This window comes from Lagenorhynchus albirostris, chromosome 13, assembly GCF_949774975.1.
Source record: "Lagenorhynchus albirostris chromosome 13, mLagAlb1.1, whole genome shotgun sequence".
NCBI lineage: Eukaryota > Metazoa > Chordata > Mammalia > Artiodactyla > Delphinidae > Lagenorhynchus > Lagenorhynchus albirostris.
In genome coordinates this window covers 88,115,194-88,141,698 of record NC_083107.1, presented here as the reverse complement: position 1 = coordinate 88,141,698, position 26,505 = coordinate 88,115,194, and the positions used below count along the sequence as shown (strand labels likewise).

Genomic DNA, 26,505 nt, shown 5'->3' with positions numbered 1-26,505 from the left:
ATTATTTATAGATAATCATCTCTGAAGACAAATCTAAACCTATGCTGTGGTGACTTCATTTCTAAATATCTTATTGGAGCTTCTCTTACACGTGCAACCGAAAAGCTCAGCATCTTATTGCCTTTTGAGTAATTTCATAATAATAGCAGTACAATTGAATGAAGGCAAATGTAAAGTAGTAAGTGCGCAGTAACAGTTCCACGGAAAATATTAGTTAAGGTCATAAACTAGAGATATAATTTAAAACCACAGACTAGATATAAAGGACTCTTAAAGGATAAACGTAAGCTCTACTAGTGACCATTAAGCGACTCTTTTTCACGAGTATGTTTACAGTTTCCTAACAAATTATATTATTTCACGATTTCGAAAGTGTTCTGAAGTTAAGCACAGATTTGTGCAAACGCCGTGTGGCTCCGTCTACTGCAGTTTTGGAAACACCAAGTGTGTACTCTCCTCTCGATGCCTGCGTCCTGGTGGAGGCGTGTCTCCTCTGCCTTCACCAACACCCCCAACCCCTTGCTTTCTCCCTTCTTGCAATCCCAGTTCATCTTGAAAGCAAATCTTGGAAAAAACGTTAAACAACCAAGCAAGCAAACAGGCCAATGATTCAACCAAAAACCCTGCAACGATGTCTAGAAAAAACTGTGTGCTGTGTTTAGGCTGCGCCCTTCCTCCCTTTCCGTCAGCTGCTTGAGGAGAAGAAAGACAGAGGACGTTGTGTGATGAACTTGTTTTTTTAAATATCTTTGGGTCGCTCCACGCAGCATGTGGGATCTTTGTTCCCTGACCAGGGATTGCACCTGCACCCCCTGCACTGGAAGCTCAGATTCTTAACCACTGGACCGCCAGGGAAGTCCCTGTGATGAACTTCTTTTGTTTCAGCTCAAGCTTTTGGAAAGGTTACTCATTTATAATTTAAATCAGTTTGAGAAGATTGTGTATGAATGAGAATTGGTGTGAGTGTTCTCTCCATGTTTAATAAAATACCAGAGAAGCTGACAATAGATTGATGATGTGCTATGTGCCTGTGTTGGTAAGAGAGCACATAGCTTTTTTTTTTTTTTTTAATAAGGAGGGCATTCAGCTCTTTGCCCCATTTTGCTGTCCTTGCTTGGCTTTATTTATTTGGTTTTGAATATAACTACGGACGTCTTCAAAAGAAATTTGGAAGTGATGTGGACCACACTGATAAGAAATGGTGACTCACTTTGATCAGAGGAGGAAGATCTGGAAAAACTGGGGAGAGGCAGAAATCAGTGCTTTCCGACTCATCTGGAAAGTCCAAATCCCCACCCCTTCCCCCATTTCGGGGGAAAGAAGCACATCCTGGTTTGGGGCTTTTACTGTTTGTTGCCATGCTGTCCCCATTTATTCAGGGGAAGCAAGTGATTTGAATTCCACTTCTTGCCAAAAACAGAATAAAAGAAAATAACAAGAATAACAAAACAAAATGGGTCAAAATCTACAGCAAGCTGGTGGGTTGAAAGGAACCACAGAGACCAAAGAAGGCACGGCAGCATCGGGTCCACGTGAGCCCGCATGTTTCCTCAGTAAGTAAAGCGCTGCTTTCTCATGCCCAGACTCAGTCCTGAAATGCACTCTGCAGAATCCCAAACAGAACGCTACCACATTTGTCCACCTGAGCCAGCCCATGAGAAAGGACACTATTGCTTCCTAAAAGTGTCTAGTTCCTATGTGAGTCTCCAGTATCCAGCTAAAGATTTCTAAGAGATTGCACTCTAGTTATAGACACACAAGCTGCGTCTCCTGGTCTCGGCAACACCCAAAGCAAGCTTGATGCCTCACCCCGTGGCCTTTAACACATGACCCTTCCTCAGTCTGGCCTGCACCTGCTTTACTGAAACGATGGCCAGCACCCACGCACCGGCCACATCCAGAACCCGACGGGCCTCTGGCTAAGGTTCATCTCCACCTGGGGTTTGGTTAGAGCGAAGCCCAAGGTGCCCCTGGAGGCACGTGCACACATGGAGAGGAGAATACACACCTGTGTAACCGCAGAAGAAGGAGGTTCTGATCCTTTGATGTTTCCGTAGCAACGGATTCTCAAACCAGATTCTTGAACCTCATTCTAAGGAAACTCAATATTAATCAGAAATGGAACAATATACAAAACAGAAAAACATTTTGGTACTAATATGGAAGAATTTAGGGAATCACCAATTTCACCCTTGAAGGTGCTTCTCACTTAGTTCTGAGAGTCTCGTAATTGAAATATTCACAAGGTCCTACACGAGGTCAAATTATCATCCACCTCGTATTGAAAGAGGATGCAGCTGTTACTGGAAGCATGAAGTCAATCATTCAGGGTGGAAACATACGTATTAGGTGTAGTGGCTCCGTATGCATGTGGTTGAATTTACAGATCTATGCAAACACGTGCCCACAAAGTTCACAGGTGGAAACCTGGTTGGAACTATCACAGTGCCTGGTTTCGAGTGTCTCCCAATAAAGCAAGCACCATAACTGTTTCCATGATGGAATGGAACAGTGAGGGGGTGAATACACTAAAGGGATGGTGACTGATCTGCGCCTGGGACACACCCGGCCGTGCGTAGCAAACGGTTCCCATTCCTCACTACCTTAAGATAATGAACGTGCCGTCACTGCCCTTGTCTTACGCTATCAGTCATCCTGTTACTGTTCAATTTCTGTCAGGGGTGTTTTCTGTGGGGGAGGTTTCATCGATAACTGACATTTGATGATCATTTTATAAATCACGATGCCACCTATTCAATGCAATTTACCCAATACGTGCTTCATCCCTGATGGACTTTTTGTCACATAAACCCCCGCCACTCCACACGGATTGCAGGTCATCTGTAAGAACACAGGCTCACCCTAATGTTTTCCCTCACGTGATGGGCTTGTGCTCTGACCCTATCTTTCCAAGGCATGCGTTTTCCACTGAAACGTCATGTTATCCAGCTGCTTTGTGTATTTCTCAGACAGATATTTCATTTGCTCTTCAGAGACGTAATCACAAAATATAACTCTGGAATCAACTCTAAGAAACATGCGTGCGTGATGTAATGGAGTGGGATGCGCCCCCTGCATTGTAGCCCCTAATACCCCTGACAGCTTTACCCTAGCGCACGCTTTCATGAGGCAACTTACGTTAGGTAGAAATATTACCTTTACCATAGTATGGCTTTTTGACATGGCTGTCACCGGACTTAGGCTTCCTCTCCTCCCCGGGGAGTGGTCGCGGTGACTGGTCCTCGTAGGACCTCAGACTGTCCCTCCTTCCCGCCTCCACCGCCATCTTCTCCCTCATGGCCTTGGCCCGCTCGGTTTCCAGGGCAATGGCTTTCTCCAGGAGGGTCAGGTTGCCCTTGGTCATGTCGAACACCTCCTCCGACCTGTCCGAGTTCACAGAGGTGGCGTCGTCCTCCCTCTCGCGGTACCCATCCTCCTTGACGCAGCTGGAGAAAGTTCTGGGTCTGGGGCTCAGCTGCTCCTCCAGCCTCATCAGATTCATCATGTCCGAGTAGCTGCGGTCGGGCGTCCGTCCTGGGAAGTCGTCGTCCTGGCGGCCGTGTGGGCGGGGGCCGGCACCGGGCTGCGGAGGCCGCTCCTGGGGGCTGCCCTCGCTCAGCTTGCGCGCCAGGTCGAAGCACTGGTTGCGCAGGCACTCCAGGCTGCTCAGACACACCTCCTCGTCGCTCTCCTCCACCAGCTTCTCCGCCAGCCCGTTGTTGGCGGCCTTGCCCAGCGTCGTGTAGTTCAGGCTCCTGCTCTCGGGCGGCGCCAGCGCATCTGCGTAGCCGCGCTCGCCCGCGTGGTCCCCCAGCACCGCGCCGTGGCCCTGGGCCAGCAGCTTCAGCGAGTCCACCGTCTCCCTGACCACGTCGCTGTCCAGGTCCAGGCTGAGCTCGCCCTTCCGGCCGGGGGTCTCGTTCTTGTCGCTGTCATCCTCCAGGCTGTGGGACGTGTTGCTGTTCATCTCTGACTCGGTCCGCGCCCGGTACGCCGCGTCCTCGGCGATCTTGCCCAGGTTCAGCAGGGACTTGGCCACCAGCTCATCGTAGTTGTCGTACTCGTCGTTATTGTTGTCATCCTTCTCCGCGTCCTGCATTATGCGAGCGCTGTGACAGTTCAGCTGATGGCCTTCTGCAAAGAAAATGAAAAAAAAAAAGACAAAGAAGAAAAGAAGAGGAAAAAGTGGCTAGAACTTGTAGCTGCAACAGTGCGGACGGCGAGCTCAGGGCACGTGTTATGCCCGGCCCGTCACGTCACAGGACCCGGAGGCCCACCTGCAGGTCCAAGGACAGTGGCAGCAGAAAGAAAACGCGGTGCGCTCACAGCACGGTAGGCCATTAAAACACCTGCTGCAAATGACGAATTTCCTGAATTAATATTCAAAGCAACCACTCTATAGGATAAGTATAATTTTAAAATATTACTTTTCCATTACTTCTAAATGTTCAGCATCACTTCTTTTATTGGCCTTCTTTATTGACAGCCCAACCAGACGCATAATAATTATGCTCATCGTATGACTAGGCTTTCTAAGAGTTCGTGAACTCGTCGCCGACTTGGAAGCAGATGTGCACACCGATCGCTTTTAAACTGTTTTCACGGTGATGCTCTGGTTCTGGAGGGTCCTGCAGGGATGCGCCGACACTGACTCTGGGCGGTCAGTATCAGGAACACACGTTGGGGCTGGGAGTGGTTTTGAATTTTCTACCTTAGTGACAACTTATCAAGATACACTGTGAAGCAAGAGGAATGCCCCAGCCAAAGCTTAGAAGGGAACTCTGATGCGCTGAGGTATCTCAGCAGGTTGGAGAGGGTGGGTGGGGAAAGTACGCAGTGACCAGATGCCCACGAAAAGCAGGACTCTGATGACTCGGTGCCACTGTGACACACTACCCAGCACCCACCCCACAGCCTCGGGAAAACTGTGGTGAGCTGGCGGAAACAACCTGTGAACAAGTGTCACATCCAATCTCAAAAAAGATTTAGGAAAACTCAGTAAAAAAAAGGCCAAGTTAAAAATGACAGGAAACCCCCGTGTTTCATCTGAAATGTATTCCGTTCAACACTAAAGGCATAGCTGGGACGATCTCTCTCCCTTACGTTACGTGACCGCTACCACGTATATTGCAAAATATAGACAATACTAAATGGAGTCTCAGATGGACCCCTCCCCTACTTTAGTTTGCATTTGGTTAACTGCCTGCCATTTTCAAATATACTCTTTGTTTCTATGATTAAATCAACCAGAGTAAGAAGAACTTTTAAAGCTTATTAATGAGGAAATGAGGCGTATTGATTCGTAGAAGATGCCAACTGACTCAGAGCTGACTCAGGGACCCCCGAGTGTTTTCTTTATGGATTTTGTGCTGTCTCCTCGAACAGGCTTTTGTTGGTGAACCGGGTTTGGACATCGGCACATCAATAACAGAGAACAGCATCCTTGCAACACACACACAGAACCAGCACAGTTTTGAAATCTAACACATCTCTCCAAACCTCAGCAAATCAAATTGGCCGTGTATAAGTCAGAGAGCACCACTAATTGCACCAAACAAATATTGTATCTCTTCTGGATAATTCCTAGGAATCAATCTCCTTAGAATAAGGATACGCGTTTTCCCAAAGACCGTCAAGAGGGAGGAAAACAAAACCAGCGAACGCATCAGAAATCCCAGGGAAGTGTTCACCCAACATGCACACCCGACACAGCTCAGGGCTAAGCTCTCAAGACTCAAAGGCACCCCTGCCTTCAGGGGCCCTTGAAAGTGTGACTTATATTCTCCTCTCAATTTATGCACTTTTGTCTTTACATTCGTGGGCTGATCAGAGAAGCGGCCTCTAGATAACCAGGCTGCGTCACCTCTGCACGAAACTGGCGTTTTGGGTGAACCAGCGCCACTGCACCCACCAAGAACCAACCACCAGATGAACCTACATGTTGTGGTTGAAAACAAGGCACCACGTGCAACCGCTGGAAGCATTTTGCAAGTTGATTCTAGGCAGAAGCCGAGTCAGGTAAGAGGTGGCATTGTCCTGGTTTCCCCCTCGCTCTCTCCCATCACGTGAAGAGCTTGGAGTAGGAGCGGGTCAGGGCAGAGAGGCTATGCCCTGCACCCCGGCATCTAAACCACCGTGAAGGCTGCACGGGAGCCTGATGCTGACGGGGCCCACGGTTTCTGAAGCTCCCCACCATCTACCACACTTGTCATGTGCATGATTTTCATTAATTCTCCAAATTCAGAATCTCAGGATGAGCTTCCACTCATTTGCCCCAAAGAGGAAGTGGTTTCCCCTCAGCGTAACACAGAACAGGGACGTGGCTCAGCTTTCCAATCATACACTGTTCATGTCTCCACTCCTTGCCAGGTGACCTTATCGCTTTACAAGGAGATTAAAGGAAGGTGGACACGCTTCTTCACACGGCCTCCCGGCCACACAGGCGAGGGAGCCTGTGAACAAGCTGGGGGGTCCTTTCCCTTCTGAAGACCTGGACCCTGCAGGCCGCCCCTTGCTGCGTAGCCACATCAGGGTGACAGTCACGGGGGAACTTATACCTCCTGGTCCAGGCCGGGCCTTTGCTGTTACTGGCTGGGTGACGCTGGCGGCCCGAGCCAGGCCTGAGCCCTCACTGGAACCACGAGAATTCTGTGCCGCATAAAGACCCGCACAGTGAACGAGCCCTGCACGCCTGGTGGCAGGTCTCCGGGGAGGCCGGGCCCACACAGCAGACGTGGAGGACTTTGCGTACTTGTAGGAGAGATCTGGGGACAAGGGACCCTGGGTTAGCGTCGGCGGAGCAAGGCTCAGCTCTCCCTCCTGGTCACCAGCCTCCATGCTCCCTGAGGCTGCCGGACCCCCAGAAGGGAGACTGGGGATGTCTGGAGAGACTGCACGAGAGGCTGAAAATCCTGGCAGGTTAATGGACGTTTTCAAGTTATTGGTATTTAACTCTTCCAAAACGCATGTGAGATAAAGTCCAGCCTTAATGATGTGGGCGGATGGAAGGGATCCACCAGGCAGCCTGTCAGCAAGAAGCTTCTAAGCTGCGGCCTCCAGAATTCAAGTCATTCACCGCGAGCTTCTGGAATTCCATCTCCGGTCTTGTGCTTTCAGGCAGTTTACCCCTCTAGCTGTGCCTTTCCTGCGGCTCAGAATGAAATGGCCCGCGTGTGGAAGTTGGCTGCGGGAAACAGGCCAGAGTGTTCTGGGCCAGCCAGGCCTTAACAACATAGAACCGACAGTCCACGAACTCAATTGCCAACCCAGAGAGATTCAGGAGTCAGTGGAGGAGCTCTTCCTGTGATCGGTGATCCAGGAAACAGGGAGAGTGCACTTGTGATGAGAAAAGGCATTTTACCAGGAAGTTATTTTAAAGTTCAGGCCCACATTCTAAATAAAAGAACACGGCTATTCAGACAGAGGTTTAAGGAGAAGGCCAAGGTGTCTCAGTGTCCTTTTGTTGGTTTTCTATCTCGAGCCTCTTCTCTGGCAAAGCTGTGCGGTAACAGGAGGGAAAGGCACCTGCCGGTGGGGGCCGGCCCAGGGGTCTGCCTTTGGGAGGGGCTCACAGGATGGCCGCACCTGGGTGGAACTTGGAGGAGACCCGGCCCGCCCCTCCGAGGGGAGGAACCTGTGCCCAGAAGCGCAGGCGGTTCAGTGGCTCAGGGTCTCCCTAGTGTTTCCTCATCAAACAAGAACCTTGTTTTTACTGTAATTACATGCATTTTTGGATTCCTGTGTGAGTGCTGTAAAACGTCGTAGGTCTGAATTTTATCTCCTTTGAATCAGATTGTTATAAACAATTTAGGCTCAGTAGCTACAATTAGAAAACCAAAAGCATTTCTTTCAAAAAATGGAGCCGTGTATGGTATTTTGTCTCCATCTTCACGACCGGAATTTGCTGTGGTCAGAACTCTGTGGATTATAACTTTATAAATACAAGCACTGGCTTCGTTTAGTATTTTGTCTCTAAAAAATATGTCTGACGCACCTTTTAATTCTTTCAGTGTCTAGTCCTAAACCTGATTGTGTTACTACTGTTCTTTCTAGCCATTAAAATAGGCCGTAGGCCAGCAAATAGAAAACTGACTAAAAAAAATAAATAAATAAAATACAAGAATACAAATACAGAAAGAAGAGACACTTCTTCAAAGCAGAAACTGCTCTAGATTTACCAGGTCAGAGAAGACGTGGTCTAAGAGTCCACCCTCGTGGGTTTCAAATCACCAAAGGCCACAGTTTCTTACGGCATTAATAGGTGTTTCCTTTTTGATCACAGAAATAAATATCAACATTCACTTTTGACTTGTAACTACAGAAATGTGATGATATGTTAGATCCTAATGAGAAGATGACGGTGCTTTAATAGCCGCAGCAACTGCAGGAAAGAAGCAAAAGCGGTGGCCAGTGCACACACCCCATCGAGTGAACACAGAATGGCAGCCCCGGCGGTCAGTCCCGTGGCCTGCGGCGGTCAGTCCTCATTTCACGGCCACAGGGGCCCTGTGAGAAGGAGGTGTCGCCTACTGTCCTTCCGCAGGTGACACCACGGAGCCCCAGAGAGGCTGGTGTTTCCTCCACATCATCTTGTTGCTAGGTGACAGGGCGGGACGCCATCCCAGGATGCTGGGCCAGCACGGCCTCCTTCCACAGCAGCCAGACCTGCCCGTGCTCGCCGCCGCGGCCCGGTCTAGACCAGCCCCAGCCGGGCGTCCAGCTCTGCACCCACCACGGTTGCTGCCTGACAGCCGCTTGGAGCTGCTGTTGCTGTTCGGAGCCTCCCTCCTCTGCGCTGGTTTGCTGAGGCTTGAGGGCTCGTTACAGCACCAGGTGTTGAAATGTCTGCCGGAATTGCCAGCTTCGTTGGCCTGTCACCTACGAGGGTCCTGAATGGCGGAGTTGAAGTCCATTCTGATGCGGAGAAAAGGCTTGGAAATTAGGAACATCTTGGACTGGGTTCATAGGACCAGCGTCCTGGGCAGCGTGAGGGGACCGAGTGGGTAGGAAGGTGGGAGGGTCAGGGACACCCAGGCATGAGGTTGTGCAGAGACGGGGGAGGGAAGGACCAGAGGACAGACCGACCCCCTCAGCGATCCACGGACTTGGACCCTCTGAAGACACGTAACTCCTGCAGCCCTGTCCCCAAGACCAGACGGAGCAAATTCTGCAAATACCCCCGACCCTCTTTGAGACGTGTGGACCCTTTCCCTCTGTGGTAGGAGGGGCCGTCCCACTTGCCCAGGCACTGCTCGCACTACAGCTTCTGCTGGGGGGGCGCCAGCCTCGGCCGCCTGAGGGGGTGAATCCTGGTCACAGCCCTTCTCCCGTGGCCAGCACCGGGGCCCTGGCAGCCCTTCCTCCTCAAGCTCCCTGTCCCCATCTGAGCAGCGGGGAGCGGAGCTGGAGACCCCCAGGACCCCTTCACACTAACCCCCCAGGTTCAGTGTGGACGAGAGGGGAATCTCGAAGGTGAGGGTGGAACAGACGGGTGACCTGGCTGGAAGATTCAAGGTTTGTCACCTCTCTAGACTTACCTGTCACATTTTCTAGTTCCAACTTACTTAACAGTGTTGTTGTTTGTCTTGTTTTCACTTTGGCGGGGAATTTCAGACTACCCCCCTCTATTTTCACAGTTTTAACAGTGGTTTCTGGGTGATTAGAGGTAGTTGCTTTGTTCTCAACGGTGTGCGTCCTGGGGGGAGATGATGTGGGTGAAGTGTACGCAGTTCCCAGACCTTTTTTCTGAGCTGTGTGTCGTTGCTTCTGTGCCTGTTTCCAGGCTGCGGCCTCATCCCCACGCCTGCCCGCACTTGGAGCGGCTGGACCTACTGCTCCCCAGAGGAGCGGGCTTACTGGGCTGGGACTTGCTCCTGTCTGTGTAAATCAGCTGATCCCGTGCAGCAGGACACAGGGTCCCCTCCAGCCCCTGCTGTCCCCGGGCCCGGGAAGGATGCGCCCCAGCACAGGGTCGCTTCAGGAACCCGCCGGCTCCCCTCTGAGCCGTGCGCTTCTAACGTGTTCCCGATCTCAGCTCCCGGCCTGGCCTGAAAGCCTTCCTTAGCCCGAGATGAGCCGCGTGGGAGAGACCCGCGCATCACGTCCGGCGTCTGAGGCAGAGCAACCCTCGGGGGCAGGCCGGGGCCGGGGAAGGGGCGGCCGATTCACTGCGGCCGCGTGGCTCTCACGCGGTACACGGAGGCCTGGGGACGCAGGCCTGAGGAGCTCCATCCGTCGGCATTTACTGGGTCAAATATCGGCTTTTCGAGATATCTTCCTCCAACTTCAAGACGCCAAAACTTCGGAGAGGACGACAGAGGACAAGTCTTTACCAGATCACGGACAGATGTTCTAATGGTCACAGTTTTGCTTAGGCCAGTTCTGACAGGCCTGTGGGACACGAACAAATGCAGCTTCTTTATTCACTTCACCGCTGTTCGGACCAGAAGGATGAGCCCAGGAGGCGGGGACGCCACCGCCTAGGGGCCGGAAGAGAAACACACGGCAAATAGCTGTAATCAGTGATGTCAGCTGGTGGCCAGTGCTGTGAGGGGCCAGGCGGTCAGGACAGGGGTCACTTCAGGTGCAGCTGGGCCAGGCTTGCCAAGAAGGTGGCCTCTGGGCAGAGACCTGAGAGATGAGGGGACCACATGCCGGGAGGAGGGGCTGTGGTGCAAAGGCTGCTGGGCCTGAGGGTGTGGAGTTTCAAAACTATGTGATTTTAATTAATTTAAGTTAAATTCAAACTCAACAAATATATATTTAAACAACCCCGTGTGGCCAGGGGCTACCATGTTGGCCCATGCAGGGCCAGCACATGGAAATTCAGTGGGAGCTGAGCTCTGATTTTGACTTTTATAAATATATATATATATATATATATGTAATTTATATGTGGACTTAAGTAACACAGATTTGATATAAACCACCCCCCACCAGATCACTGTGCGGTCGAGGAACAGCTCTGTGGCGTCTGGGGCCCCACGGCGGTGCCTGGCTTGGAAGGTGACAGTCTGGTCCCGACCCGACTCCCGAGAGCTGCGTCTGCAGTGCAGGAAGGATGCCGCAAGCACAGAAGGTGGTCCCAGCACATCTGTTGCATCGTCTCCAGGGGAAAGCCCGCTGTCTGGGCTTGTGGTGGAGGAGGGTGGCCCGTGTCCGCACGCAGCCCCTGTGCATCTCTAGTCCAACCCTTCCTGTCACCTGCCCTGTCAGCACAGCTGAAGGTCACGGCCATGCATCCCCTTTCACGTCCCGAGTCAGACCTCACACGTGTACAGCTTCCCGGGCCCAGAGCGAGGCATGGGGGCCCGGGCAGAATTCTGCCAGCTCGACGGCATCCAAAGCACAGGCTAACGTCACTACAACAGCTCAGAAGGGGATTGTTGGCTTCTTTGTTTTATTTATTTATTTATTTTTGCAGTACGCGGGCCTCTCACTGTTGTGGCCTCTCCCGTTGCGGAGCACAGGCTCCGGACGCGCAGGCTCAGCGGCCGTGGCTCACGGGCCCAGCCGCTCCGCGGCATTGTGGGATCCTCCCGGACCGGGGCACGAACCCGTGTCCCCTGCATCGGCAGGCGGACTCTCAACCACTGTGCCACCAGGGAAGCCCAACTGTTGGCTTCTTGATTCTAGAAGTTGTCCATTTCATAAGCTGAAACATGATGTAAAAATGTCCTTTGAGCTAAATGAGATAAACTGAAGGAAAAAATAATGGTTTTCACAAGGGATCCAAGCTGCATAATAATTTTTAATGTAGAATGTGTAAGTTATGCTTCTTGAAGTTTTTATTCATTAGGGATCTTAATTAACGGAATGCGAGTGAATAAAGTTTTATTTGTTCACTAAGTTTTGAGGACCTTTCTACTTGATGACATTTTAGGTATGTGGTTTATCTAAGTTTGGAGACTAAGAAATAGGATAGTCATACCCCCCAATCCAGACAAGAGCTATTTGAAATCAGTAGTTTTCAGACTGAGACGGACTGAAACACACTAACCAACTGCATCCCTCTCTCTCTCTCTCTCTCTCTCTCTCTCTCTCTAATCACACACGCACACATGCGCGTGCACGCACACACAGCTCGGAGACTTTCCAAATTAACTGGACGACCTTGAATATCCCTGGCCCAGCAGAGCAAGGTTGCTTTTGCTACTGCTGATGCTGTAAACCAGGGAGTAGAAATGAGTCTGCGAAAACTTTGGTCCTCCTGTTTTACATACTGGTGTGATGTGGTCATTCCAATGAGTATGTTTGATTGGGAGGAACTTGGGAGGCGCGGGGCCCCCGTTCTTCTCTTCGACCGTATTCAATCCCCATCAGACAGAAAAGGCCTTTCAGAAACACTACCACGTTCTTTGGTAACCTAATCTAAAGCTCAACAATCTTCAAATCTGAAAACTTTTGTTCTTGTTTTCAACTCAAACCTTTCAAGCCTCCATCTCGGCTTATGGCTTCTAATTCTGCCCTTTGTGAGGCACCATTACGTATGTGTTTTCATGTACACACTCCTCTTTCGTGCTCTATTATGTGTGTTTCTTTTTGGCAAAGCGTGGTATCTGTTTAGCTTTTGTGTCCCCATGGAACCCAGTGCACTTCTGTGTACACAGAAAACACATTCCATTGTTTTGAAGTGAGCTTTCACCAGGCCCTGAGTCTTTTAAATTAACGCAGCTTTGATGTACATAATATATTTGCTTGGTATCGCCATGGACCTTGGGTTCCATGAATTACAGACAAGCTTGAGTTTGTGCCTGAGAGAGGAGAACCGTGCGAAAACCACCTGAGTTACGGTTGCCACTTTGCAGCTCTGGATGGCTCGCCTCTCCCCAGTATCTCTCCGGACCACACCTGCTTTAAAGCTTAGTAACCAAGCAGTGAGGTGAGCGAAAGGCAAGTGTTGTCATCCTAATCTCTGGATGCCAAACTGAAATCCAGGGAGAGTGAGGGAAGCAGGGCTACGAGACATGCCTTCCCACCTTTATCCCACCCTCTGCCACGCTAGCATTTGGAATAAAAATCAAATTAAGGGACTTCCCTGGTGGCACAGTGGTTGAGAGTCCGCCTGCCGATGCAGGGGACACGGGTTTGTGCCCCGGTCCGGGAATATCCCACATGATGCGGAGCGGCTGGGCCCGTGAGCCATGGCCGCTGAGTCTGCGCGTCCGGAGCCTTTGCTCCGCAACGGGAGAGGCCGCAACAGTGAGAGGCCCACGTACCGCAAAAAAAAAAAAAATCAAATTAACACAAAGAAATAAGCTGGTCATCCCTTCAAGTGGACCTTAAAAACAAATGGAATAAAGAGCATTTACTGGACAAAGTCCTGTTACCCTAGTGGTTACCTGCTTGTGCGTTGCCACACTGTGTTATAATTTGCTCCATTGCCTTGCTATTTGATACACAGTGTGCATTTCTCTGTCACTGTAACGGTTGTGATGACAATTTTCATCTTACTGCACAATCAAAATGGCATTGATAGGCATGAACTCCAGAGGCCGGGCCTGAGCAGGGAGATGGTCACCCAGGCCCGGTGCTCAGTCGTGTGACCTGTGCCTCTCGACTTGTGCCCTATCTGTTAAGTATATGTGATGTCATTAAAAGCTTTTAAATTAAAAACAAAAATTGAATAAAAATGTGTTAGATCTACTCTCTTACATCTATTCCTTATTATTATGTGAAAAGAGACTCTTCCCCGTACTTTATGCACGTTGCTTGCGTCTCAAATGTACATGAAGTCACCTTGTTAGCAAGTTTTCTGGTTTGTATTGAAGAGTCTGAAAATTTATGAAACATAACATATAATTATATTTTCTAATTATGCAAAATTAGTTTGCAAGAAGAAAGTTTAATTTTTATCATAAACTGATACCTAGAAACGCCTCGTTCTGCCTTTACTCATTTCTGAGTAGCAGAAGCATCCACTCAATGTATTCGCTTACCAAACTGCCTAAAATAACGCTTTCATGGATGGAGGGAGAGATTAATTTTTAGGATGATAAAAAGTCATCATATTCTTTCTCCCGACAGTGCACAGTTGAGACCTTGCCTACTAAACACACCTTGGTTTCTCCGCTGGTCACAGAACTCACTGCGTTTTCTGCTGACTGCAGGAGAAAGCTGGGGGGCTAATTTTGATGCACAGTCTGTCCGTATCTCAACTTGCTTCCTGCATCAGGGCCGTTTCCTGAGAATGAGGTAAGAGGTAACTGGCTGATCAGTGCGAGTGCCTCATCGAAAGGGAGTCTGGGGAGCTAGGAGGCCACAGTGAGAGACCCTCACCCTCCTCATTCTGTCCTGGCTTATGGAAGTTCAAGCCCATTGCTTGCAAGTTGTCATGATGCTTTAATAACATGGCACCCAGGGCACCATCCTGTGTGGAATAAAAAACACCCTGGAAACGTGGTAATTAAAACAAGAGTTGTGTCTGTGAGGGCGGGTTTTGTCTTGAGTTCCCTTCAAAGACAGGTGAGTTTCTGCAGAGAAGCTGGATTACGTATGGATTTGCTCGCTGGGGAGGCGGTGCAAACAGAGCCCATAGTCAGAATGTGACAGGCACTGGCCACACCATTGTGAAGGTATCCACGGATGGGAGGAGAGGCGAGCTGCAGTGACCTGACCAGAGTCTGCTGGGCTCCACGTCTCACAGGCCACTCAGCCTCTGGTCAGCTCACTAAACCCTGCCCAGAGCAGCTTTGCCGTACACTGTACATTCTCAACGTAAGTATTCACATTGCCCTTCAAACCCCCCAGTTCCTTCTTAGATGTGACCTTCCAAGGAGGCCACCACACATCTGTGGCTAATTCACACACAGAACAGCATGAAGCCAGAAAACCTCTAGAAAAGGAAGGTGTTTGCATTTCTACCCAATGGCCAAGTCAATTGTCTTCAAAGTTGAATTGTCCAGAAAGTCCCAAGATTCAATAAAGAGTAAGCAAAGAAAGGACCTTCCTTATTTACAAATGTATTTCAGAAACAGAATATATTAATAAACAGTTATGCAAACTTATGGTTACTGGGGGTAAGGGGGGATAAACTGGGAGATTGGGATGGACATATACACACTACTATATATAAAATAGATAACTAATAAGGACCTGCTGTATAGCACAGGGAATTCTACTCAATACTCTGCAATGGCCTATATGGGAAAAGAATTTTAAAAAGAGTGGATATATGTATGTGTATAACTGACTCACTTTGCTGTACACCTGAAACTAACACAACATTGTAAATCGACTATACTCCAATGAACATTAAAAAAAAATAAAGTTATAACCAGAGCAAATCACACAAAAAAGAAACAGTTATGTGTTAATAAAGGCAGTGGACATGAACATTTCTGTCATCTGGACAGCAAATTGCTATGCTCTTCCTCACAGAATTTTCTTTCCTGTCAGTGGGCAGATACAATATATACTCATAAGGAGATTTAAATACATACACTTACTTTATACACACATATGTGAGTCTATCTATTATTTAAAGATGTATTCTTTTTAGTGGGCTGTAGTATGAAAATAAGTGTAACTTACTAGGCATTAAATAACCATTGAATCTATATTTCTCAAATTATAAGACTCTGAAAAGGTACTTCCTATATACCATGTAAAAAATCTGCTATTAGAAAAAGCTATGACCCCTGAATAATAACTTTCTCAACTTTAGGATAACGAGGGAACTTTAAGCTCATAATTACACCTTAGACCATCACATGCATTTTGAAAATAAAATTCTTCATGCAAAAGACCAGCCTATGATAGGTCAACTGGACAAAATATAATTCTGATTAATTAGTGATGCATTTAATGTAATCTGAAATGAGTTACTCAGATAGCAATTCCTGTTCTTCAGATGAGCAGAGAGTGATAAAGAGAACATGAGCTCTGAGGTAAGAGAAACCACCGACAGAGCTCGACCATATATCTGTCACCTGCTGAAAATAACCTTATCTTCCTGAGCCTCAGTTTCTAATTAGCACAATGAGAGTGAAGTAATTTCTACCCTGCCGTGTCTTACACAATCACCGTGAAGATCAAACACAGTGTGTACATGACTATACTGACTGGAAATGTACATTATTAGTAATATTTTGGTTCACGTGTAACTACAACGCCAGAGGACTCTTGGAATTGGAATAAACACCTAATTTGCAAGTTATCAATAATAGTCCTTCTGTACTCCGTGGGCTCCTGTGTAATAATTTGGTGGTTTATAAGCATTTGTTTTCTCTGTAACAAGACCTCTCAATAAACTTCACATTCCAGTTCATAACGGAGGTGGAGGATGGTAGAAGTAGCCTGAGACTTTATAGCGACTAGGGAGGCTGAGGGCAGCTTAAGCTTCGTCCGTGCGACTCCATCTGGCTGCCCTGGTTTCCCTGGGTGGCCATCAGCTGCGGTGACAGGCCCTATGAGCCGCCCCTCGGCGCCCGAGATGCCTCCGCACGCCGAGTCCTGCCTGCCCCGCTTCTCACTCTGTTAACTGTCAGTCACCGTCTGTGCTTCAGTTTATTAAGAAAGAGGCACAGTCCCCCTTGGAGAGGATCTGCTGCTGGCTCAGCAACGCGACAACCGCCAAGAGTGTCAACAAGGGACACGCAAGACCGACTTCGAGATGCTGACCCGGAACTCTGGTCACCAGACACAGAAAGTACCTTCCCCAGTTTTTCAGAAACAGTTTCTGCCAATACAAGGAGGGGACAAAGACATACAACGTGGGGTTTCTCATGTTACAGACACGGCTACGGGGCAGACACTCACACAGACTGATAGTAGCCGTCAGGTAAAATAAAACGCATTTGGGAGGACGTGAACATGGGAGGTGGATGGATAATCGAAGGCTGATTGTCGTAAGTCACACACAGCCAGGAGTTTGATCATGTAAAATGAGCACTTCATCAGCAGATGTGTCTCCTTGATCTAGAACCTTCCTGAAGATTCCTGACCCTGGGGGTTATGAAATAACCCACTGGATAAGCCACCTGGCATATCTTTGTGTGATATTGGCTACACGGGGTCTTGGAACACCTGTCCGTGGGCTCCTCCAGGGGAGATTTCTCCCTGTAACAGAAGAACTCGGTGAAACCCTCTCCGGGAATCAGGCCTCGGAAATGGTTTCTGCTTAGGAAGGATGCTTTTGTTTGACTTGGAAATCAAGCAAGGCTTTGGGCCTTCCTGCACAGAACTTAGAGCGATCAGAGCCACAGTTCAGGGTCCATCACATGGGCTACGTTTGCTCCAACGACTCCTTGGGACTTAGGACTTGATGAGAGGCCGTCTAAGAGGGAGTAGCTTATTACACCTTACTGCCAAAGTATTTGGTAAAATGGACATATCTGCCTTACAGCACGTGGCCACCATGGCAGAACCTCTCTTTAGTAGTTTTAGTTGATTCCTCTAAAGTTCACAGAATAGATGATTCTAGAAGGTGCTTAGCTGGAGAATCCAGAGCTGAATACGAATTCTGCCACCAGGGACCAAGGGTTGATCATTCACCCTCCTACTGGGCATTTTCTTTCTGGAACCAACTTCCTTACATGCCTCCGACTTGGGCTTCATGTTTGCAGAACACTGAGTGCTGGTCACCAGGCAGGGTGGGTCACATAGTCAGACATTCTGGGGCTGATGTTATAATTATGCAATTGTTTCATGGCTCTATCACGCCCCCTTGATTATGCCCACTTGCATGAATTTTCCTAGAAAAATGTCTTTATCTTTGGTTTGCTTTCTCACTTTTTTTTTTTTTTTTTTTTTAACGGTATGTGGGTCTCTCCCTGTTGTGGCCTCTCCCATTGCGGAGCACAGGCTCCGGACGCGCAGGCTCAGCGGCCATGGCTCACGGGCCCAGCCACTCCGCGGCATGTGGGATCTTCCCGGACCGGGACACGAACCCGCGTCCCCTGCATCGGCAGGCGGACTCTCAACCACTTTGCCACCAGGGAAGCCCTGCTTTCTCACTTTTTAAAACAACTCTAAGCGTTCAAGTCAGAGTGAATGAAGCCAGTGCAGTCACATGCTAAAGCTGTTTCGATAAGCCTGTGATCGCTTTTTCAAAATACGTCATTTTGCACTTTTAAAAGTAGATTATTTAAAATATGGCCCTAAGTAAATTAAAATGGAAAGTTTAATTCTAGCAAACGGAGAGCAGAGCCTAGACTCTGGTTAAGGCACTTGGTTAAATGATGCATATGTGCAAATATCGCCGACCCTAATTCACCACACCCACAAACATCCATAACTTCAAATATTAATGTCTGCCGCTTTCTAAACATAGAACGAGAATATGAAGGAGCAGTATTTTATACTATCTTCATAAGAAGCCATGGTTAAGGTACAAATCATGAGTCAGCCTCAACAACGAACGATCTCACCCAGAGCTACGCACATGTAATACAGGGTCCAGAAACAATTTGCCAAATTGGTCGATTCTCCAACTTTCCACATATTTTATTACTCAGAGCTGCTGTTTTTAATACTCAGCATGAAAGAGCCATCGTCTCATTAATGACACCACGGTCTGCTTAGCAGAGCGAACGGTGTATCTGTGGGTGTATGCTATTGCTACTCCTTAGGCTGTCTCCGCGCCACGACCTATAATAACAAGACAAGAAAAGTAACCTGGGGAGACCAGATTTTAATGCATGAAGTTTATGCATGTGTGTGTGTGTGTGTGCGTGTGTATGCATTTATATACAGATACGTTTGTATTATCCATGTACGTTAAGCAGTCAGTTGTTTTCATAAGGACCCTAAACTACAGTAACAATCGAGGATTCTTTCATAAAAGCCAGGTTTCCTGGAACAAACTGGTGTAACCCCTGAAGGAGGAAAGTTGATTCATGCCCACTCCACGGGATTAGCAACAACCAATTCACACCTGCCTAATCTAAAAACTCTCTCTCCATCGGCTGAAACCATTGTCCTTTGTGTTGAGGAATTAGCCTTTCTCAGAATTCAGATTCTTGGAGAGCTTTGAGACCAAGGAAGAAGTGTAAGGGAAAAATATTCCCTCCACTTTTTCAACCTGCTTTGCCATTTCTCTGAGGCAAGCTCTACACCAGAGAAGCCTAGAACTAGGCTCTTCAGCGACCTCCCACGTCCTTCTAGAAAAGAAAGGACTTCTGTGAAGGGACTGGCTTTGAAGTCCTATTTCTCAGTCTGGCACTAACAATAAGCTGGATGTAAACGCACAACCACCTGAAATTTTTGCCCCGAAGATGCCACTACCCTGCGCAACGTGCCCTTCATGTGTCTGTCTCCCCGGATCAGAAAACACGGCTCTTGAGCACGGAAGCAGATGATGGGTTGATTCATTGCTTCCTTACAGCCGGCTTCCTCCTCGGACCCATACCTGACGGCCCCTAAAGGAAAGCCTTGGCCACTGACGGACAGACCTACTTCAGCAGCTCCTGCAGCAGGGCTCACACAGGCTTCCGGCTCCCGGGAGGCACGTGGGCTGCCCGTGCCAACACCACAGCCACCGGAGCGGCTCATGACGGGGATCTCTCGGGTGGAGCCTCCGAGAACAGGCAAACTGAACTCTCTGGATAAAAGTTGCCAAGCTAAGCAGACGTGCACACCACAGATACTTCAGCAGACTCTGGGGATGACCAGTCTGAGTGACAACGTGACCGAAGCAACATCTAATGTCTGATGGATGATTTAAAGAACTTCTCTAAGAGGAAAGGGAAAGACACACGCACAGCCGCGCCTCCCAGCGCTGCCCCGGCCGCCTAATCCCGTGGGCATCAAGCACGCATGCGCCACGGCCGCCGGCCCCGGACCATCCTCCCGGAAGCGGCCCCGCCCACCGCTCGGTCCTCGCCCCCGCGCTGCAGATTACCGTTCTCCTCGTCGTCGTCCTCGTCGTCGTCGTCATCCTCGTCGTCCTCCTCGTCGTCGTCGTCGTCGTCGTCCTCGCCGTCCTCGCCGTCCTCATCCTCGTCCTCGATGTCCTCGTCCCTGCCCCCCTCGTCGTCGTCGTCGTCGTCGTCCCGCGGCTCGTCGTCCTCCTCTGAGCCGTCCTCCTCCTCGGCCTCGTCCTTCTCGTCCCCATCCTCCGTGCCGTCGCTGTCGTAACACTCATCCACCGACGAGCTGTCCGCTTTCACCGCAAACGGTTTTCGCTTGGGAGCAGGTTCTTGGGGCTGTTTGTCTTGTGTTTTTCTTTTTTTAGCCAAGGGGCAGCCGTACACGCTGTTAGAAAAGAGAGAGAAGATCTGAGTTACTGTCTTTGAGGATCAGGGCGACGGGAGCCCCGGATGAAGAGGCAGAGGTTCGGCACGAACGCAGAAAGGATGTGAGCACACGGACTCCCACGAGTGCGCCGGCACCTGTGCACAGAGCTACATTCCACAGAGACACAGCTGGCTGGTGTCTGGGGCTGCTAAACTTTTCTCTCCTCTCCTCGTCCCTTATCACTGCCGTCCACGTGATCACACAGGGATCTTCACAGCACCCCCGGGGATGGTTTACGAAGCACGTGCACAGCAACATCATGTAATCGACAGCACAAGTTCACTAAACATCTTACCGAACGCACATGGTGTGCAACGCACATTTAAAAAAAAGAATTAGTTCATTCATACTATATTAACATATATACATTTTTGTGAAATATGAAAATATAGAAGTTGCAAAAAAGCTTTGGATATATTTGGATTTTTGTACATTCTCTAGATAAAATTATATCTGTAGACAGAATGACCACTCAAAGGAGGTGGACCGTACATGCCTTTGATGGGAGCAAGGTTCAGGCTCCGTAGAAGGTGTCAGTCCTGCCCTGGCGTCACAGAAAGCAGACTTGGTGTATTTGGCAGTCAGCACTAATCTTGCTAAAACTGGCCCAAACTTGGGTGAGACCCTTACAGCAAGAGCTCATAACCTTTCCTTGAAAAGGGGCAATTTTCCAAAGCATTGTTGCTAATTGGAGTCTTTTTCTTCCTGGAAACTCTATATGTATATATACTGCAAGGAATGGGGAGAAAAGACATCCGGGAAAATGCTGTTGGCAATTGTTCTGTGTGTCTAAAATGAGATGTGTGATCTTCATCACTAAGTGAACACTTCGATAGGGGATTCCTGCAGACTATGACTGGCTCACTTTGGGACCTAGGAATGGTACAATATTCATTCAGTCATGAACCCACCCAGTGTGTATTTATTTTGGGAGCCTCCTCTTTGCTGGGCCCCGTGCTGTGCAGGAGACTCAGAGGTGAAAGGCACAGATCCACCCTTCAAGTCACTTATGGCCCAGTAGGGACTCAGACATGGCAGTAATTCTGCTTTAGAACCTCTGGCCACTGTTTACCACCGTGCACCAAATGCCCGGGGAGTCATGGGCACTCATCCAATAGTTGTTGAGTGAATAGAGAGTGTGACAGACACTATGATAAAAGTATAGAGAGGGCACTACATCATAAAATAGAGGGACAGCCAGCGAAGGGAGCTGGGGCGTCCCCAGGAAGAGGCTACGCTGGAGACAGGCCTCAGATGTCTGGGAGGAGGTGTGAGGATGGCGCGAAGCCCTGAGAGCCCTTCGGGATCAGACCATCCTTGTAGGCTAATGATGGGAGTTATTTGAGTTCCTTCACGCAATCGATGATGCAATCACAGTTGCATGTTGGGAAGCTGACAGCAGGTGCAGTGAGGACAGATTGAGAGCGTGAGAGACGAGATAGGGTCGGGGGGGAAGCAGGCAGAGCTCCCACCCGTGAAACACAGAGTGATGAGTCTTCTGCCTTTTGACTGTTCTCATATTGTAAAAATACAATAATCAAAACAGATAATGCTTATTATAATCAGAAAAAACTGAAGGAAACAAATTTTGGTCTAGAGAGTGTTTCTCATAGGAAATAAACAGGTATCTGAGATTTATGTGAACATTTACACGGATTTGGGGAGAATCTGAGTCAATGATCTCAGCCAAACATTCCGTAGCCCCTCCCTGCCTCCATCCCTGACGACTGGTCAAGTCCAACTTCCATTCCAGCGAATCTTCTCGAGACGTGGTCCTGGATCTGAGTGCACCTGTTAGTGTGTTCACTCTGCGTTTATCCGAATAGATTAGTAAGTGTAACAATAAGTTTCTTTTTCTCTGGGCTCTGTCTGTGAACCGGCAGCTCATGAGGACTGTTGTTACCTTCCCAAAACTCTTCTCTCTTGTCTTAGTTCATCAACAAGTTGTTGGACGTGTCTGCTCGGCATCAACGCTACCTGCACACCAGGTGTTCACGGAGACAGGCAACTGGCCTGCTTTCACTCTCAGATTCATTCAGATGCTGGGAAATGATGGGAAAACAGTTGACCTTGTGCTATTCAGTCATGTTACTCAAAACGGCCCCACCTCCACTTGGCAATGGGAATGTCTGTGGATGGCATAAACCCAGCACTGCGGTGGACTTCTTGTTGATTCTGTCCCCTCTCAGCAGCCCCACATCGCAAGGTGCTAACGGGAGCTCAGACCTTACACGGTAGGGTTGCAAAATTCAGAGTAGGAGAATGGAGATGGCCCTTCTATTGTTACCTGAATTGGTTTTACTTCCTTATCCTACATTTTGTAAACCATTTGGATTCATTTTTTCCAATTTCTGGAATTAGCTGGCCTCAAGCTTCCAGCGTCTTCTGCCAGTTCACATGGTTTGATGCTCACGCTTTTTTCTACAGCTATGAATGTAAACCGGAAATAAAATTGCGCTCTTCCTACAAACAGATTCATTTTGTCCCGTCTCTATTTGACCCACTGACGCTGACGGTGAGTTCCTGGTATCTACCTTAAACACGACAACCGAATTCAAGCCCACAGGACAGACTTCACTTTACGTGTGCCAAACAGCTCCCGGATGAAGAACCCACTCCCATAGACAGACGCTTTCCGGTCTATGAAACCCAGTGGTTTGCAATGTTTCAAAGTGAAGCCTTGGGAAGTGACTCTGGGACCCGTGTTGGGGAGTGTGGAGCCTCCCAAAGCCATGTGTGGACCTCACATCTGCTGATGGGTGGCCAGCGGGACAGAATCTGCACAGCTGAGGAAGAGCGGGTGTTGCTCTTCTCCCACCTAGCAGGTGCCGCTGGTCCAAGTGCTGGAAAAGCCAGACTGCTTTCCAGCTGCAACCTCCTTCAGATTCATCCAGGCTCATGTCTATCAACGCACACGAGTCTTTCTAAAAATCCAACAACCCCCCACAGTTCTGGAATGTCCCTAGCATGACAGAACAAATGGCAGAGTCTTAGGAAAAATTGGGAACCTGGTGCCAACATGAAACCCCAGGTAGAGAACTTGGCAGGCGCCATGGCTGGCCCTTCACCTGCGCAGGAGGGTCCAAGCTTCACTTAGGGCTTGGAATTCATGGTCGGTGTTGCACGCCTCCATTCTGCTTCTCAGCACTGTCGTCAGGCCTCCACCATGGGAACAGCTGCCTGTTTCCCATAGCAGCGAATGGAACCTTGTGTTTGATGGCTACTCCATGAATATTGTTGAATGAACAAAGCGTAGTTTTCTCCATTTATTAGTAATGAAAGCACTTATCACATCCTAGTGTGATTATCGGTTGACATACTGTCTTTCTCCTTCATGAGACAGAGAAAATGGCCCGTGTTTAAGGGATTGTTCTATCTTTAGAGCTGCAGTATCCAATACAGTAGCCACTAGTCATGTGTAGCCAATTAATAAAATTAAAGGAGATTTTTAAATGAATTCCTCAGAAGCACTAGTCACGTTTCAAGAGTCCAATAGCCACACGTGGCTAGTGGCTACGATACTGGACATAGTAGGTTCTCAGTAAATATCTGCTGAGTGAGAAACCGATGGGAAGGCTTCTCACTGGACACTGCGGGAAGCTGAGTAGGGGACAGGGAGGGAGGGGCCGAGCTTTGGGAGGCAGGTCACAAAACTGTGATGCAAGAAAGCCCAGCCCCTCAAGGGAATGCATGCTGTATACTTACAGCAGACTCAGACCCAGCCACCTCTGAAGGACAAGGGTGCTGCTGGGGTGAATGTCTCTGCTGATCCCTGTAGCTGAGCCGCTTCCGGCGTGAGTAGCTGTTGTACCTGCCGGGTCTACCCGCCTCCAAGCTGAGAGGTGAGCCCGGAGGCCAGGTCGGCGTACTGACAACTCCTTCATACACCCTCTCCTGTATCCTTATCACTCTATATAATATGCAACATTCGAAGATGACAATAAATGCATTTATATGTTTCTCACACAGTGGAACCTTCAAAGTGTCTGTATGATGACTCATAAGATCGCGATAGCGCAGGCTTTAACCTCCTTGAGTTACTTAAAGTTGCGAATCAGCCTCCAGGCTTTGCTATTCTGCAGCTACTCTGCTCGTTTGGGTGTCTTGGTAGGTCATTTAGTTGCTGTAGCTTTTACAGTCCTTTTGATGTTAACTTGATTTAAACAACGTTCAGTCTTTTGTGTCAGGTTGTTCTAGAAAATTGGTTACCTGCCACGGAGTTTCCGGAGTTTCTGCAGCAAACGCATATATAAAATATTGTGTATTACATGCTCTCGAGGCCAATTTCCGTGTTATTTTTAATGGTCTTTTGCTTGACATTTTCACGTCTCCAATTTTAATACAAACAGGGGACAGGGTCTGAGAAACTGAAAAACACATTTGGCCGAGTGTGCCCTGCTCAGAGCCCTCTCGTTACAGCTGCTGACAGGAGACAAGGATGTAGCATGAGATGGTCTTGGCGCTGGCCTCTCCCCGCTGAGGACGATGCTCGTGGAGCCTAGAAAGGCCGCGGTCGCTTCCGAGGCTCAGGAGGGTTCTTTGTGGCCTCTGCTCTTACGGGTGATCTGTTTCTTGTGTTGCTTGGAGAGCCTCAATGTGTCAAGGATACATGATTAGTTTGGAATAATAGAAATCCTATGTGAACATGATCCTGGAGTCCTGGCTTCTCCTGGCAGCTCGGCTAATGCCAACACCGCTCACAGATCACTTATTATGTGCCTGGTGTTTCCTAAAATCTCTACATATACGGATCCATTAAACTCTACGATGACCCTGTGAGACACGTGCTATTATAATTCCCATGTTGAGGGGCAGATCCTGAGCTCCTTGCTGAGAATCTCAAGGCTGAGTAACACTAAGCAGGTGTTGACACCCACCCCGCGCCCCCCGTCTTCGCTTCTGATCTCTAGAGAGGGAGAGACGCTGTGCTCCTCCCTCACTGGGCTCTACTGAGGGTCCATTGACACATTTGCTTCTCTGACATCTGTCATGTGGTAGGTAGGCTCGCCATAAATGCTGCTGAATGAAGAGATTGATTCTTTTGTTCAGGAAACCTTCCCTTGAGCAGTGCAGACACAGCCCTCACCTCACAGGACAGGAGCAGAGAGTCACCCTCGTGGACAGGACAGAGGGTCAGGAAAGCTTCACAGAGGAACCGATACGGATGGGGCAGGACAGAAAGACACAGAGAGAGACAGAGACAGAGAGTGGTGTGACCGCATCCGGGGGATGGTGAGGGACAGCCCTGGAGACAGAGGTGCCCATCACAAGGTGGTCAGTGGGCAGAGTCCTACAGGGCATCGTTTGCGCACTGTAAACACCTTCCTGTGGTTGCAGTGCCGCGAAGAGGCTGGAGGAGCCCGGCTCACGCCCACTGATCGGAGGGTGCGGAAGGCTCCGGGTCTTGTTGGGATTTTTGGTGGCAGAGGGGCAGGAAGGTCAGGCTGACTCGGGTGGGCTAAACGTGCGCGGTCGCAGTTCCCACAGCAGCAAGAGGGGTGGACTCAGGAGAGAGGTCTGGCTGGCAACACTGGCTTGGGGCGGTCAGTGCACAGTGGGATGGGGCTGGCTTCCTGGGGAAGAGTGGAGAGAGAGGACTGACAGACCCCTAGGAAGACGGGCGTTTGAGGAAAGGGAGGAGATGCAGAGGACAGAGGACTGTCCAAGTGCCCTGAGGGCTCCGAGGAGGCCTGAGCTGCTCCCCCAGGGCTCCCTGTCTGGCTGGAGGGGGTGGGAGCAGAGAAACCTGCAACCCCGGGACAGCACTCGGAGCCCCCGGGAGGCCACAGGAGCGGGAGAAGAGTGACCTGGGCCAGGATGGATGTCACAGCAGGAGGTGGGTTTTGAACCTGCCCTGGAAGGCTGGGCCGTATCTACGCAGACGTTAGAGGGTTCAGGTCATCACACATGCGGAGAGTCTGTGAACAGCATCAGAGCTACATAAACACAAAAGCGACTCTGCTGAGAACATATACTTAAGTAACTTGCTCAAGATTACACAACTGTTCAACCTTGGGCAGCTTATTTAATCCCTACCAGCCTCAATTTCTCCATCTGTAAGATGGGTACAGTAATACCTAATTCAGACTCTTAGCAGCAAATGAAAAACATAAAAACATACATGAAACACCTTCTGACTATGTGGAAGGAGCTCCGGAAATCTGAGCTCTCTTTCTGTTATTCTCTCCCTCCTCTTGTCTTGTGTACAGTTGACATCCCTCTTTACCACTGAACTTTTAAAGGGGTATTCCTACATGTCTTTAGAATATA

The 26,505-nt window shown here is 49.1% G+C and overlaps 1 protein-coding gene across 3 annotated transcripts in view; it reads right to left on the bottom strand.

The window, feature by feature from the left end:
* The window catches only part of MYT1L (myelin transcription factor 1 like), a 137,381-nt gene that overhangs the window by 91,890 nt on the left and 18,986 nt on the right, over positions 1-26,505 (bottom strand). For 2 of the 3 annotated variants that reach the window (XM_060168672.1, XM_060168673.1), the window contains exons 4-5: positions 19,841-20,193; positions 3,163-4,134 (exon numbers count right to left, since the gene is read on the bottom strand). In XM_060168672.1, coding sequence (XP_060024655.1) covers positions 3,163-4,134; positions 19,841-20,193 — 1,325 coding nt within the window. Of the gene's footprint in view, positions 1-3,156; positions 4,135-19,840; positions 20,194-26,505 lie in introns of all 3 variants that reach the window. The other variant, XM_060168671.1, reaches the window with a different exon arrangement.